Source organism: Vipera berus (genome assembly GCF_964194415.1).
Source record: "Vipera berus genome assembly, chromosome: 1".
Lineage (NCBI taxonomy): Eukaryota > Metazoa > Chordata > Lepidosauria > Squamata > Viperidae > Vipera > Vipera berus.
Window position 1 is genome coordinate 282,258,968 of NC_138202.1, and position 16,164 is coordinate 282,275,131.

Consider the following 16,164-nt stretch of genomic DNA (forward strand, 5'->3'; position numbering starts at 1 on the left):
TAGTCCTCAAGGCTGCAGAGGTAGAAAAGAGGGTGGTAATCATGTCCCTTGGGGTCTGGACTACCAGACAAATTCCTAGAGCTTTCATAAGGTGTCTGTACCATTTACTAATACATTCTAATACTGAAAGGAGCATCAAGCGATTAGTGCAGTTATTTTACCGTTAATATACGACAAGACTTATTCCTCTAACTCCTGGAACTTTCTCAGCGGATTCCCAGTTTAGAGCAACTAGAAAGTCTTTGGCCATCAGAAAAGGTCTACATGGAAGGAGTTGTTACAGGAGTCCACGTGGAGGCAAGTCTAGCATGCACTGAGGCATCATACTGACTGTCAGCAATATCTGTGGGTGCCCCATTGTCATAGAGGGGAGAGCCCGAAGAAGTCGTAGCGACGGAATGAGGAAGTGTGGGGTAGTGGGTTGCAGAGCCTCGCAAAAACTGGGATCCTATCCCACTGGACATTCCGCCTGACTGTGAAACGGGTGAGATGGTGCTGTTGCTCACAGACCACAAATTGGGATATTGGCTACAAGAGAAAAAAACAACACAGGTTTTCCATTTGTAGAAAGGTAGCCTCGTTAGCGAAAGGCTAAGTAACTTAACATACACACTTTTGCAAACTATGGCTCACCTCACTAGACACACTATTCTAAAGATAGAATTTATCAACATCAACATATTTGGGAGAAGGGGAGGAAGAAATATATGCATTTGAGTCAGGCACTGACAGGATGGAAACAAGAGATAAACCTCCTTAGTTCAAGTGTGTATTTACGTGGATCAAGCAGTTAGTATATAACAATATCACTTAGACTTATATACCGCTTCAGAGCGCTTTATAGCAGTTTACAAGGTCAGCAAATTGCCTGCCCCCCCCCCCCGGAAAATCTGGGTCATTTTATTGACCCCAGAAGGATGGAAGATTGTGTCAACCTTCAAACATGCAAATTTATAATGCACATAGATGCTGCCACCCCACTCCTAATCACCTTTTTGGCTTCAGAGGGAAAGGTATGGCAAATCCCTCACTAGAAGTATTAAAGGTTTTAGGAAGGCATGTCGCAATTTGGTATTTAATACTGAGTCAGACTGGTCTCAATGTAGGTTTTATGAGTCTCTCTCCAATCTCAGATGCACAAGATGCCCTCAAGCAGCCTATTTACTTAACTTCCATTCACCAGCTACTAAAATGGAACTATGTATAAAGTTAAGCTCAAAATCCAGCAGGATTTTTTTTAAAAAAAAAACCACCTCACCAGTATAGGAATTGGAAAATTATATCAAATCTGCAGATTAAAGATGTGTTACCGTATAGGGCAGGTTTGTTTACATACAATTTCTTCAGAATCATGTCAATTGCCATAGCGTGCAAATGCCTGCTGCTGTTAGATGGAGTCTTTCCCTAATAATATTTTTATTATCCTAGTATTTATTTATTTAGTAAATTTATAATGCCACCCGTCTCACTGAATCGGGGCAACATTTCATAAACTCCATAATAAAAGACCTATTACATTCAAGTTCCTTAAGCAATTTTTTTTTCAAAAATGGCCATCAGCATTAGGAGAGAGAGAGAAGGGAAGTTAAAAAAGCAAGATAGCAAGCCTAGTGCAAACCCTATTTCCTTGGACTTGCAAGAAGTAGGATTGGCATCCAGAATCTTGTCTTTACTGACCTCTATCATGGATGCTGCTAAGCAAGCGTACATTTGCATCTTACTAATCTTTTTTTATGTACCAATCTTCCCCCCCCCCTCTTTAAGTCAGGGATGGCTGTAGATGGAACTAGTGATATAGTTTTACACTATTTTTCAGTGGAAAGTGTGTTGACTCATACTCACCAAAGGGAGGGATTTAAGAGACTCAAAAGTTTGGTTTTCAATAATGTCGTTAAGTCACTGATCTCCTCCAATACGCATATAAAAGGATATAACAGACGAAGTGAAAAATAATTTTCACCTATAGCAACAAAGAGGGGTGGCACAGTGGCTAAGACACTGGGCTTGTCGGCTGGAAAGCCGGCAGTCCAGATTTGAGACCTAAGCTCCATGCGATGGCGTGAGCTCTCTTCTTCACCCCAGCACCTGCCAACCTAGCTGTTTGAAAGCATACAAGTAGATAAATAGGTACCATTTTGGTGGGAAGCTAACAGCATTCAGTGATGTCATGTTGGCCACATGACCACAGAAATGTTTCCGGAAAGCACTAGCTCAATGCCCTTGAAACAGAGATGAGGACTGCCCCCTATAATTGGCAATGACTAGCGGAGTAAAATCCACAGAACTCCTTTACCTTTATAGCAAGGTGGCTAGTATATCACACACTAGCTGCTACCCTATTCTTGCAGATAAAGAACAGAACCACTCCACCCCGGCATAAAACATGCTATACAAACAGTATTTGTGCACAAACTATAGTTATATTGGGGGTGGGGGGTCGCCTCCATGGAACTCGTGTAGAAATGGATCTACTTTTTCACAGGAGTTCATAGAAGAGGGCTTACCTGGAGCTGGTTGGTGGACCACTACTGTGATTCATAGGCAACATACTTGTTGGAGTTGGAACTCCTAAGCTGGACCAATTGTCGTGGCTTTGGAGCATAGAAAGGCATGCTGAAGAACTATCTCCGTAGGCTGCTGCAAAAGCAAGCATTTTGTGTAAGAACATTACATACTTTCAAGTACAATACATAAATATGACCTTCATCAGTATAATTGAATTTATTAGGAATTGTTAGAATGCATTTGCATTTCCAGCAATGATATAAGGATGTTTAAAAATACTGCATTTTGTTCTATATAAACATCTAATCATTTTGCAATCATATGAGTATAGACCCAAAGCAGGGGTTAATTCTGTATATTTAGGCCATAAAGTTTCAATGGAGCAGGAACATACCAACTTTTCAAAAGAAACATGCAACCTTCTTAGCCTTTTTTTGAGTCATTATTCTATAATTAGGTTTGAAAGAAATGAGCAAAACATCATTTTCATACCAACAAAATCCAAGTTCTTTTTATAAACAGAAATACATTATAAGATAAAAATGTCTTTAAAAACTAATCTGTTGCAGGCATCGGAAATAAGAAGAAATTGCTCTCGTAGAGCTCTTTCAGAGAGCCACGATGGTGCAGTGGTTAGAATGCAGTATTGCAGGCTAACTATGCCAACTGCCAGCAGTTTGATCCTAACTGGCTCAAGGTAGACTCAGCCTTCAATCCTTCCGAGGACGGTAAAATGAGGACTCAGATTGTTTGGGTTAATATGCTGACTCTGCAAACCACTTAAGAGAGGACTGTAAAGCACTATGAAGTCTAAGTGCTATTGCTATTGCTAAATAGTTCAAAACCAAGCATGTAATTTAGATTTACCTCAGATTCACCTTTCTTACAATCACCTAGCTGGAAATTTTAGGACTTATTAGGCAGCTAGGCTCTTTAAAACTGCTAATGAAACTGACTGCATACTGTAATTGAAGACATTATATAGTCTTTATGGAATGATGAATTGTGTGTGAAAATCAAGAGGCTTGCCATTTCCTGTATGAGTCTCTTACCTGTTTCCATTTTAGAAAGCAGAATCAGTACCTCTTTTTATTAAATCCCAGTGCCATAAAGATGAGATCAACAGAATCATCATAACAGGCCAGATTCTCACAAAAATCTGATTTTAAATAAGATTGAAGTCTTTTATTGCAAAGACTCTCAATAAAATGATCTATCCATTACTATCCGTGCACTCTTTTGTAGACTATTCAAAACATTTAACAATTATTTGAAGAAGGTATTTTTAAAAAACAAAACTTTATTTTACTTTTCTGAGTAAAAATGCCATGATTCAGATGGTAAATAAAATCTCATTTCTGTCATTCTCAAGAGATGTTACTATTCCTACAGTTGATTAAGATAATCTATCCTCCCTCCCTCCCTCTATCCATCTCTATCTATCTATCTGTCTGTCTGTCTATCATCATCATCATCATCTATCATCTATCTACCTCAGCTTGAATTAATCCATTGCAGGATTGAAGATTGTATATGCACCATAATCTATATGCTGGTCAAAAGCAGTTTGTATAAATTTTTTACAGCCTCTCAAACTAAAGCTAAAAGACGATGACTGGCCCAAAGTAGCCAGACAGCTTTCATGAGCATTAGAACCTAAGTCTTCTGCTGCTAATTCAGCATTTTAACTGCTACACCACATTAAATCTGATTTTGACCTAGCCTTTACCACCCAGGACTAAATTAATGGTCCTACAGATGTTGCTGAATTACAACTTCTATGGCTTCAGATATAATAATCTACAATGGGGGACAGTGAGATTTGTAGTTTAAGACTTGGGGGGGGGCGCGGTGTGTCACAGATTCCACACTTCTGCTGTACATTCACACTGATATCTATTAGTGTCGTATGACATCAAACAACCGGAGGACAGTATAAATTACTTACTTGGAGAATTGGTTCTATGGGTGTATGGATTTGGATAAGGGGCAGGACGGTGATTTCTTAACGATGAATACCTTTCACAACTGTGAGCAGGAGACAGTGACAGAGATGTGCCAAACTGGGAATGAGGACTGGCAGGAGGACAAAGAGTCCCTGTTCCAGGAATTAGCCAACCACCTACTGTAAAAAGATGAATAATATCATTTTACCAATATATAGCAGGATTATTTGTCCAAGATGACAGCAGCTTATTTGCACAAATCAATCCTAGAATGTAAAATCTATTTTTAACTCACATTGAAACAATAAAAATGGACTGAAAGCTCTTCTTGTCTCCCCCAGTAACTTGTGGCTATAAACAGCTTTGTTGTGGCACAATTACGGCATATTTACCCATCACTGCTGATCAATGGTGTGCCATAAGTGAAACATTGTGGCAATAATATTCCTACACATTAAAGCAAGAAAACAGGAGCACCATCAGGAATAATCTCAAGTCATGAACATAAGATTTTTTTATAACCTCACATCTCTTATTTGCTACATCATAATCTGGGAGGTAATCTTTTGCATCTGATAGCTTTGAAGAAGCAATGTCAGAACAGCAAAATATCCAAGTAAGTATGTATTTGAATAAGTGGTAGTTATAGATCTCTATGGAGAGAAGAGTGGGAGAATGACAAAATCTGTGTCACGATATAAACCATCTTAGTTAATATTCTGCATTGAACTTTACTACATTGGTATGAAAGGTGGGAAATGAGCCTGTCAGATTAGACTTTTATCTTCTGTTATTTTTTATATCATTGTGATTACAGGGGAGCTATTTAGACAGCAGCACAGTAATACTCAAACTGTAAAACTCAGATAAAGGGAAGGGTTCCGCTAATATTTCTAATTAACTTAATCAAGCTTCTGATCGTCTTTAAAACTTGGTGCTGCTGCCAGCAATCCCCGTCTTAAAGATTATTGAGCTCTGTCTGAAAAACAACAGTGAGATTTCAGTGGGGATATTCCAGACTGTGCATGGATTGATACATTTATCCAATTGATTGATATACTTGAACAAATGAAACAGATTGTAAATACCAAATTACACCAGCTTTTTTCTTATCCCACTTAATTTCAATACTAGAGACAGAAAAAAACAACGATGGCTAATATTTTAGGTGCTTTAAGCAAACAGCTTTTCTACATTTTTAAGTGTGAAATCCTGTTTTTGAAATGAGGCACAGGTAGTCCTCAACATACGATCAGAATTGACCCCAAAATGTCTGTTCCTGAAACGTTTGTTCAGTACGTTTTGCCCCATTTTACGACCTTTCTTGCCACGGTTGCTAAGTTAATGTAGTAACCCGGTTGTGAAGTGAACCTGGCTTCCCCTTTGGCTTTGCTTGTCAGAAGGTCTCAAAAGGAGATCACATGACTCTGGGACACTGCAGTCGTCATAAGTATGAACCAGTTGCCAAGAGTCCGAAGGTTGATCATGTGACCAGTCGTTAAGTGTGAAATGGTTGTTAAGTGTGAAAAATGGTCATAAATCACTTTTTAGTGCCAAACGGTCAATAAATGAATGGTTGTAAGTCAAAGGGGACGTGGTGGCTCAGTGGGACGCTGAGCTTGTTGACCAGATGGTCGGCAGTTTGGCGGGTCGAATCCCGAGTGCCGCATAGCAGAGTAAGCGCCTGTTACTCGTCCCAGCTTCTGCCAACCTAGCAGTTCGAAAGCACGTAAAAATGCAAGTAGAAAAATAGGGACCACTACGGTGGGAAGGTAACAGCGTTCCGTGCGCCTTTGGCGTCTAGTCATGCCGGCCACATGACCACGGAGACGTCCTCGGACAAGCGCTGGCTCTTCGGCTTTGAAACGGAGATGAGCACCGGCCCCTAGAATCGGAAACGACTAGCACGCATGTGTGGGGGAACCTTTACCTTAAGTCAAAGACTACCTGTACTATGCACATGAGGAAAACTGCAGGAGGTGAGTTTCTACAATTCCAGGTCACACCTTTAGTCCACATCACGTGGTATTTTCAACCATGATTAGTGGTGGTTTTCCCCAAGTTAGCAGGAATTTTCTGAACTCTACTTGGAAATGACAGTAACTGAACCAGGGTCCTACTGCACTCAAAATATATATTCAATTGCTGTGCTCTGAGCCCATTCAAAAGCAGAGTACATTTCACTGCTTAATCATCAGATACCCTAAAACGGTGCTTCTCAACCTTAGCAACTTCAAGTGAGGTGCTGACTGGGGAATTCTGGGAACTGAAGTCTACCCAGCTTAACGTTGCCAAGGTTGAGAAGCACTGCCCTAAAATATCTAGAGATCCAGGAATGTGGAATCTTCCAAGGTAGAGCACATTCTTTCGCCTCTGATCATTTTTTCCTTCTGTTTGTTCAGTGCAGGTTCTTCTTCAATCTCAATGTTCAGTAACAGAAACAGGCCAAGAACTTTAATAGTGTTTACAGTCTTTGGCATCAGGACTGTAAAATTATAATACCACTTTTCTCAGGCTGAAGTATATTGCAGTACACAATTTTAAAAAAAGAAAGAAAGCCTTCTAAAAGCTACAAACTGTTGGTGAAGATTATATTTTATAAAATATAAAGGTAAAGATAAAGGTAAAGGTTCCCCCGCACATGCGTGCTAGTCGTTTCCAATTCTAGAGGCCGGTGCTCATCTCCGTTTCAAAGCCGAAGAGCCAGCGCTTGTCCGAGGACGTCTCCGTGGTCATGTGGCCGGCATGACTAGATGCCAAAGGCACACGGAATGCTGTTACCTTCCCACCGTAGTGGTCCCTATTTTTCTACTTGCATTTTTACGTGCTTTCGAACTGCTAGGTTGGCAGAAGCTGGAAAGAGTAACAGGCGCTCACTCTGTTACGCGGCACTCGGGATTCGACCCGCCAAACTGCCGACCTTCTGATCGACAAGCTCAGCATCCTAACCCACTGAGCCACCGCATCCCTTATAAAAAATACATTCATGCATTTTATATTCATGAAAAATGTTCTTAACTACATAACAAAGTAGAACTGATACTGGAACAAAACTGCTTTGAGATTTTTTTCATAGGGCAATGGTGTAGCAAAAATATAACATAACTTTCAGAAGAGAGTTTAGACATACATTGTGAATATTGTGATTGCTGACCGTCTCCCACTTCATCCATCATGTCTTTGTGATCACTTCTGTCGAAGAAACACAATTCATTAGCAAAAATATTAAAAGGCCTAATGAAATGCAATCTGTAAATGCAATTAAAAGCAAATAGCTCTCACCTTTCTTTTGCATCAAGGAAAGCTTTTGCAAAGGGGTTATATTTTATCTTTAATGCTGTTATCTACAAAAAGAAGAAGAAAATACTTCAAATTCAAATGTAATTGGAATTATTTTCTTGTTAATTGAAAAGATAATTCAGCAGCATTACTTGATAATTCCACTAAGGTTTTTGCAATTGATTCTGGTGGGGAAAAGCCCAGAATGAAATTATTAAAACTACTAAGACTGCAAGAGCATGCTTTGAAATCCTCTACAATGTCCCCTCTTTGCCTTACTAAGATGCCTGGTTTTATTATCCTATTAAGGAAGTACATAAAAGGGACGTAGGGTGGAGGGAGGATACACTAAAAACAGTTATAAAAAGTGTCAGGTTCCGGGTAAAAAGAGGGGATAATATATTGGAAGAACAAATGATTATTTTATTAAGAAACGAGCTATTGTTTCAGCATGGAGAATTTAAACACAAAGGATTTATATCATAGTTCTACCCATTGTTCAATGAAACAGAGACATCCTAAAAACTTTGAAACAATGATGTATAAACAATTAACAGAAGATTAACTACTTGCTAGACTAGCTTGCTATACATTAATATGATTTTTAAAAAATAATTGATAATAATTAGCACTTAGCTAATTTAGCATAAGCGCTTAACCTCATTAACAATTCATCATGTAGGCTTCAACTTGAAAGTTGAAGGAACTTTATTTCTCTCTCTGGAGAACCTAAACATTTATTCAAAATATATTAAAGCATAATGAGTTATGATGCTTAGCCCTTTACATGTTTTGACAGACTCAAAGTGAGCAGTAATAAACATTAGAAGCTAACACAGACATAAAACAGCAGATAGAAAAAAGTGTTTTACAAAAAAAATAATGGTTATTATTTTTATAGGAAAGTCACAACATGACAAAGAATAAGTTCAGATAGGTATAGCTACGTAGTACTCCTATTACTTCATTGATATTTATATATCAACTGATTAGGACAATTCAAGTATATGTTTAAAATGTAGGTTTTAAACAATCTTTCAATTTGTATATTATGATCAATTGCTTAGTGCTGTCAATAATCAAGGCTGTTTGGATTCAAAGTAATTTTTTAAAAATGATTTGCTTAATACAGCTATTTTCTACATTAAATAATGGCAACATGTATTGAAAATCAATACACCTTCATTAACTTTTCATCAGAACTCATTTAATTAGCTCAGATCCTGGTCCTGTATAAATCCTCTTGGAAATCAATTCCATATAATCCAATGGTGTTAAGTTGCAATTAAAGAGTGCTCAGTAATATAAACAAAATAAAGAGGTGATTACTGATAAAATCTTGACGTTGTTAACTGAAACATTTTCCAAACAAGCCAAAATATCAGACAACCTTCTTTTTTTTTATCTCAAAAAGTGGGATGCTTCTAGTTGAAAAAAAATCACCTAATATTCTCCTGAAAGTGTAACAAAAGTAGGTTGTTTTTTAAAAAAATGGCCAAAATAAACCAATAACACAGAATTGTATCTACCTTATTTCATTGCTAAGATCTTTTTATGCTTAAGACATTTTTCCTACTTTCTAGAAATTCCATTATTTTTTTTAAGTATTTACTGGAAGTGAACAATTACTACTACATCTCCTTTGTAGCATCTTTTAAAACAGCATACCCTTAATTTTAACATCCCCCTTCTCACTCCAAGTCCCTTTACTACTTTGAAGGAGAGCAATCCATGGAGGCTCTTCCACACTTTATGCCTACCTCTTCGTTCTGGTAAGCTGTCACAGCTATAAACTGTGTCTCCGGGAAGGAATGGCTGGTGATCATTCGCTGAGGGCCACCAACTCTCACTATGTGAATCCTAGGCTCATACTTGTGCAAAGAGTTCAACATGATCTGTTGGTGTAAGAACAATAGAAACAAGCACTGAAAGAGTGGCAAACCCTATTCTGAGACTGCAGCACCAACTATCGCAGTAATTTTGGCTTTTTAATAAGAAGAGAAGAAATTTGCCCCCTTAAATCTAAAACAAAAAGTTAAGTTAAGAGTCCAGACCTCAGCGGCCATTTTGCCTTTTGCCTTTCCAGAGGAACAGTCAAAACAGGAACATTTTATTTACACTTACTTTTCAATTTTATCCAAGGTAGGAAAGTAACATCACTAGCTTTGAAATAAACTAAGAGATTAAATAATCAAAAATTGATTTATTAGCTTGGATTATTTCAAAACTGATAGCTACATTTTGCCAAACTCTAATTAAATGTTTATAACTTGATTTTCATCTTTCATTATTGAGGGAGGAATGAAAGGGTTCCATGCAGAGCTTAATTCATTTCTCAGAAAGCAAGTTATTATCTAGACATAATCAATATTACCCAATAAAAACTAACACTGCAAGATTTTATAAACTGCCCATAGTACCCACAGAACTGATTCATGTTTTTGTGTGCAAACAATTTAAGTGATATGTTTTCTTAGTAAAATAAGGGGAAACTCCTTTTTAGCTGGGTTCCTTAATGACTGTCATAGCATAATTGCAAACACATCCATTCAATAAAGGAAATATTAGCTTTTGGAATCTCATCAGAACCAAAGATATGTTAATAACAACAAAATATAACCAACCAAGGCCCGTTGGGATCATGTTTGGTGCATATACCACCCTAGAGGATTCTTTTTTACAGATTTTTTTTATCCTGCATTTATTATTTTTATAAGTAACTCAAGGTGCCAAACATGTCTAATACTCTTTTCTCCTCCTATTTTCCCCATAACAACCTTGTGAAGAGAGTTGGGCTGAGAGAAAGTGATAAGAAAGACCAGCCAGCTTTCATGCCTAAGGCAGAATTAGAACTCACAGTCTCCTGGTTAATAGCCTAGTGTGTTAACTTAAGGGTTTCACTTTTTTTTCTTTTATAAGAAACTTAAAAATACTGAAAATGCATAGTTAGATGATGCTAAAAATAACAATAATTGGAGAACAACAGTAATTGGTAGTCTTGGTTAAAGAGAAGACAATGGTTCCTCTGTAATTAAAACTATAACTTCTAACTTTGTTTAACTAGCACAGTACATGGCATATTTATGCCCAATACTGGAACAAACATCAAACAAACTAAACAGGTTACCCATTCGGTATCTCAGATTTTACTGTCAGATTAACAATTTTGCTAATAGATATTATGCTATCAAAAATAGAGAACCATGCTGAAAAAATGTACATTTCTACTACAATATACAGCTATAAACATTTCTAAAATTAGTGATCAGCATGCTATTTAACAATATTTCGTGCCCATTTCAGATATATAGAATGCTTTACATAAAAAAAACTTTCTTTATAACTAGTTTACATAAATTACAGAAGCTAAGACAATAGTGCTACAGATTATCACATTATTCATTATAATAAGTGACCTGAAAAATGTATTTTCAAATTTATTGAAACTTTCATGCTGCCAGATTGGATGCTAGCCTGTCAGTTTTTTTCCTAAAAAAATCCAGGTATTAGCCACTGAAATATTTACATAAGAGTTTCACATGAATAACTTTCCATGCCTGGCATATCTCTGTCAACAGGGCGATGAACAGAAAAATAGCTATTAACATGCCCTATCATCACAACAATAAATATAAATTGGGCAATGAAAACATACTTTGACATTTCCAAAATTTCACTAGCTGTTGGTCCTACAATTAACTTTTTTCTATGCACAAAGAGAAATTTATGAATAAAATTAACATTAAGATTTGCTCAACAGTCATATACTGTATTCTGTTGCTGCCATTATTAACATATCGCCATATTACCCCCAAATTCTTAGCAAACTGGCTCTGGATTATAACTTTGGTTAGTCTTTATGTAGCTTGTAAGTATGCTAAGAATGGTGCACGTCACACATCACTTTCTCCAAATTGTCTCCATACTTATCTTGAGATAACACCCTAGGTCTAAGCATGTTGACTCTTGCAGAAGGTTGACAATAATATGCAGCACTAGATTTTGTACCCATTGCATCCATTTTCTGCATTAATATTAAAAAAAACCTTTGTAGGAAACTACAGAAGATTCCTCTGTGACTGATTTTGTCCTATAAAAATACAAGTTGAATAGAATATCCTTCCAATCCAGAACAGAAGACAATTTTATTAAAATATTTTAGATCCATGCCTTTTATTCTTATGGAGTTCCCAAGAAAATTTGTGCTATATGAGTTTGCTGTGCATTACACTGCTACACAAACTTCACAAGACTCTAATCCAAAATTTAATTTGGTAGCAGTTAGGGTGAGACATTAACAGTTCCAGCATTCAGGACTGGCACAAGGTATCTGGTTGTTTGGGGGGAAAAAATCTAAATTCCCATGAAAAATAATAAACAAAATAATTATAAATCATTGCTTTTAAATAAAGTAATTGCTGAGGACAGGCTATTTCATTCTTCTTAATTATAAGACTAGAACTACCAAGTAGCTTCTAGGTACCTGCCTCCAAATAGGTTAAATCAGGATATACTTCAATTCACCTTACAAATCACTGTTCCTGTTTTTTGGGATAAAATGATAAGTTTTTTTAATATACAAGTGCATCTACAAAAGTGAGTTTTGTAGAGGCCAATTCTCTGGGTCCCAAATATACAAATAGCTTGAGACTTTGTTTCATTCTAAGAGAAAGATACAAACACACATTGCCAGTACATTATCTTTTGACCCACCTCCAAATTCTTATTGTGTATTTGTTGCTGCATGCTGTTTAGGTTCCTAACACATCTGAATCCAGGTTTTAAATGTTCTTAAAATTATAGGTTATGTCAGAAATTAATGATTACAGTTTAAGTAACACAGACAGAAGCTTCAGAACATTTAAAGCTATCTTGGATAACAGTTCACTTCAACAGTCAATGCAATGTCCTATACTGGCCTATGAATAATACTTAACACCTCTGATGGACATACAGAGGTTGATGCCACACTAAAATATGCCCAACGTTTCAAGGAATTGTAATACTAGTTTTGGATTTCTTTTTCTGCTTAAAGACATCATTACCCCCTTGCAAATTGTGCACGTACATATTGGTAAGCATGAATCTATCTTGGAGCTCCAGATGAAAATATTGCAATCAATTTCAGATCCCTAGGACTGTGTGCAAAGCAACTGGCCTTTCAGGCAACTACCCAGATATGAAAAAAAATTACCAGTGTGTCTATCAAATCCAGACTACAGAGCCCAGGACACAGGAACAAAACACATTTCTCGGAATCTCCTCTAGGCTGCACACATCTCATTACACAGAATAAAACAGCTAAACTTGGTTTCCTGGGATGCTTTCCTGTGCAAGGCAGGGAAGGGGATACTGAAAAAGCAGCCAAAAGGGTTAACAAGATGGCAACGAGGGACCTCTGTAAAATATTTTCCACAGTCCTAAACTGAAAAATAAAAGGCGGCTTGAAGCCCTAAGACTGCCTATTTAGGAGGCAACTCTCTCGAACCCACCGGCGTCAAAGATGTTTTCAGAAGGCGCTTACTACAGTACACGCTACTTACTACACACGCGACCTTCGTTTCTTCTGCAGCATCCTAACCCAGCGTTTCCCAACCTTAGGAACTTGAAGATGCGTGGACTTCAACTCCCAGAATTCCCCAGCCAGCATAGCTGGCTGGGGAATTCTGGGAGTTGAAGTCCACGCATCTTCAAGTTCCTAAGGTTGGGAAACGCTGTCCTAACCTATGGAATAAACTGGACCTGCGGCCCTCTCCCCAAAGCACCTTGCTCCTTCTCTGCCCCCAGCCCGTTATTTTGGGATGCCCACTCCTGTCCGCAGGAATTTTGTTTTCCTCCCACCTCCACGCGCACCCTCCTCACCTGGCCTCCCCCGTTGAGCTTATTGGTGAGCTTGACCTTACTGAAGGACACGGGCGCCTTCATCCAGTGGGCGCCAAAATTGGGCGAATCCGGGTGGATGTAGACGCAGCTTGGGGCCTGCGGCTCAGGCTTGCCGCCCGGCACCCATTCGCCGTTGACGTACTTCCAGCGGTGATTGTCCGCGGCCACAAAGTCCAGCAAGAAGGAGTACATGGCGTTGGGGTCGAGTCCGGACACGCTGGCCTTCAACACCGGGAACATTCGCCTGCAAGGGAGGAGACGCAAGGAGCGAGGAGAGGCGGGAGGAGACGCGGGCGGCGCGGCCTCTCGGGCCAGGCCTAGGCGGCTGACGTCGAAGCCCTTTCTGCCCCAAAGACAGACCCTCCTCCGCCCGGAGTCGAGGAAGCCTCGCCATGCCTGGATGCTCTCTACAGTCCGACGGAAAGGAAAAAACCGCTTCATTTTGCAACCCGCTTTGCGGCTGCTTTCACGCTAACGTTTAATTGGAGCGCAGGCGTGAACTCCATGGGTTGGATTGTAAGCCGCCCTGAGTCTTCGGAGAAGGGCGGGATATAAATGGAATTAAAATAAAATAAATAAAAATAAAAATAAACATGCCCTGGGAGGACCTGGTGCTTAGTTATGTTTCTAAATCGGGGCGGGGGGGGAAGGATTCTCATCTCACCCCCTCGAAAAGAGGTCTTTGAAATTAGGGAGTTATAACTAGTGACTAGCAATCATTTGGAAGGAGGCTCCTCCCTGGCCAAATGACATCTTAGGTGGATTCTATCTTTTTTTTGTCTCTTAGGAATAAGCAATTTCAGAGATCAGATGCAAACGCTTTAAAAGGTACCCCTCTAGGGTATGGCCAACCAAAGCCATTCTTTGTTCTCGGGTTGTGGAAGTAAATTCTGATTTAGTCGTTTTGAGGGATGCACTTTTGACCCTCCCTTTTTTTAATTTCTTTGATTTGGGAGAGTTCTCTCTGCTTGGGGGAAATTCACTTGCATGTTAGAGGCAGGCACAGGTTCCCAGACTTACACTTAAGGCTTTGGATTGCAAAAAGGGAGAGTCTGGGTTACAGCTTCCTCTTTTAAAGCAGTCTTCCATTTGTTGTGATTGCAAGCTTTCATAAACAGGCTAGAAGGCCCACAAAACTGTTTTAAATGGAGACATTATCGCAGTTCAAATTAGTCATGGAATAGAAGGTAATCTTCAAAAAAGACTGATGGCAAAGATTTTTATTAGAACTGAAATTCTACTGATAACGCAATAAAATCCTGTACCCTAGGAAAACGTTTGTTTTCCTCTCCTGGAAAAGCTCATCTTTATGTATACAATTTATTGCCGTGGTGTTAGTTTCTTCAAAAGGCATATGAAAAATCTAGTTTGAAAAAACAGCACTGCAAGCAGCCAGGTGGCTGCCTTTGAAAAATAACTTTCTGCATTTCCACCAGCGACTGCATGGTCTCATATCCTGAGTGCAATCCTCCTCCTTTACAAATTGACTGGAGAGGATTGCGTAGGTTAAGGACCACAAGAGCAGAGGAAGGGGAAGGGAATAAAGACTGGGAGGCTACAGGATGACTGGAAGAGACCGAGAAGGGGTGCCAGTGGTCAAGGGGCAAAAGATACATTAAGAGGGTATGTCCCCCCCAAAAAAGAATAGGACTTGAGAAAGATAACTGAGGGAATTTCCTCTGTTAGCTACTAAAAGCAATTGGGAGCAGAAGGCTTCCGATGCTTGGGTGACTGATTTTCTAAAGTCCAGGGCAACAATTGAATGAACGCAAGAGAAAGCAAAGTGGGAAAGGAGGAAGTAGCCCTGGGAAACAACCTGAAAACATCAATACATTTTTCTGTCCTCTTTCCTCCTACCTGCCATTTTTGGTGACAATCATCTCATTGGTGAGTTCTTTGAAGCGCAACCACAGTTCACTGTCCTCCAGAGTGACTCGCAGCTCCCTCTCGGTAGGATCCCCCTTTTCTCTGCCAGCCTGTAGTTCGTTCTCCACGGCGCTTAGCAGATGATCCACTTGATACTGCAGACTCTTTCCTGAGCTGTCCGTGGTTGGAGAACCCATCTTACTGGCCACCCACCAAACCCCCTTTAATACCAAGATCCTTCTCCAGCCTTTTGGTACCCTGAAGCTCTCTGCCTTGGAGAAATTGTCAGAGGAAGCCACACAACAAGCTGTAGTGAGGGAGGTCAAAAGCACCCTAAAAGTAGATGGTGGGGTGTGGGACAGGTTTGCAGTTTGAGGGCAGAAGGGTTAATTCCACTTGACCCCTCTGATCCACACCACTTGAAACTAGTTAAATGGGGGAGCAATTAAGCCCCTGGTATAAATATCCTTGTGACATCACTATGCCAGTAGGGGGCTCACCTGATTGGAGGACAGTCTCTTTGATGTATCTGTCCCGCCTACCTGATTGGCTCCCTGCGGCCATATCAGAACGAAGCCCAGGGAAAGCCTGTGATGTTAATTGCAGGCAGTGGGATTAAACGCAGCTATTTTATGTAAATCTGCCCCCAAATGTTTGCACCTCTATCAAAGCTGCCGGGCTGTAG

The 16,164-nt window shown here is 39.3% G+C and overlaps 1 protein-coding gene across 1 annotated transcript; it reads right to left on the minus strand.

Annotated features, from left to right (window-relative positions):
- Window positions 1–260: 260 nt before the first annotated feature.
- TBXT (T-box transcription factor T) lies at window positions 261–15,676 on the minus strand (the record flags this gene model as incomplete). The annotated part of the gene is made up of 8 exons (XM_081327689.1): window positions 261–528; window positions 2,505–2,637; window positions 4,454–4,630; window positions 7,582–7,643; window positions 7,734–7,795; window positions 9,491–9,625; window positions 13,593–13,857; window positions 15,471–15,676. 8 exons carry the CDS (start codon window positions 15,674–15,676, stop codon window positions 261–263), a joined length of 1,308 nt encoding a protein of 435 aa, XP_081183815.1.
- Between the last annotated feature and the right edge of the window lie 488 nt (window positions 15,677–16,164).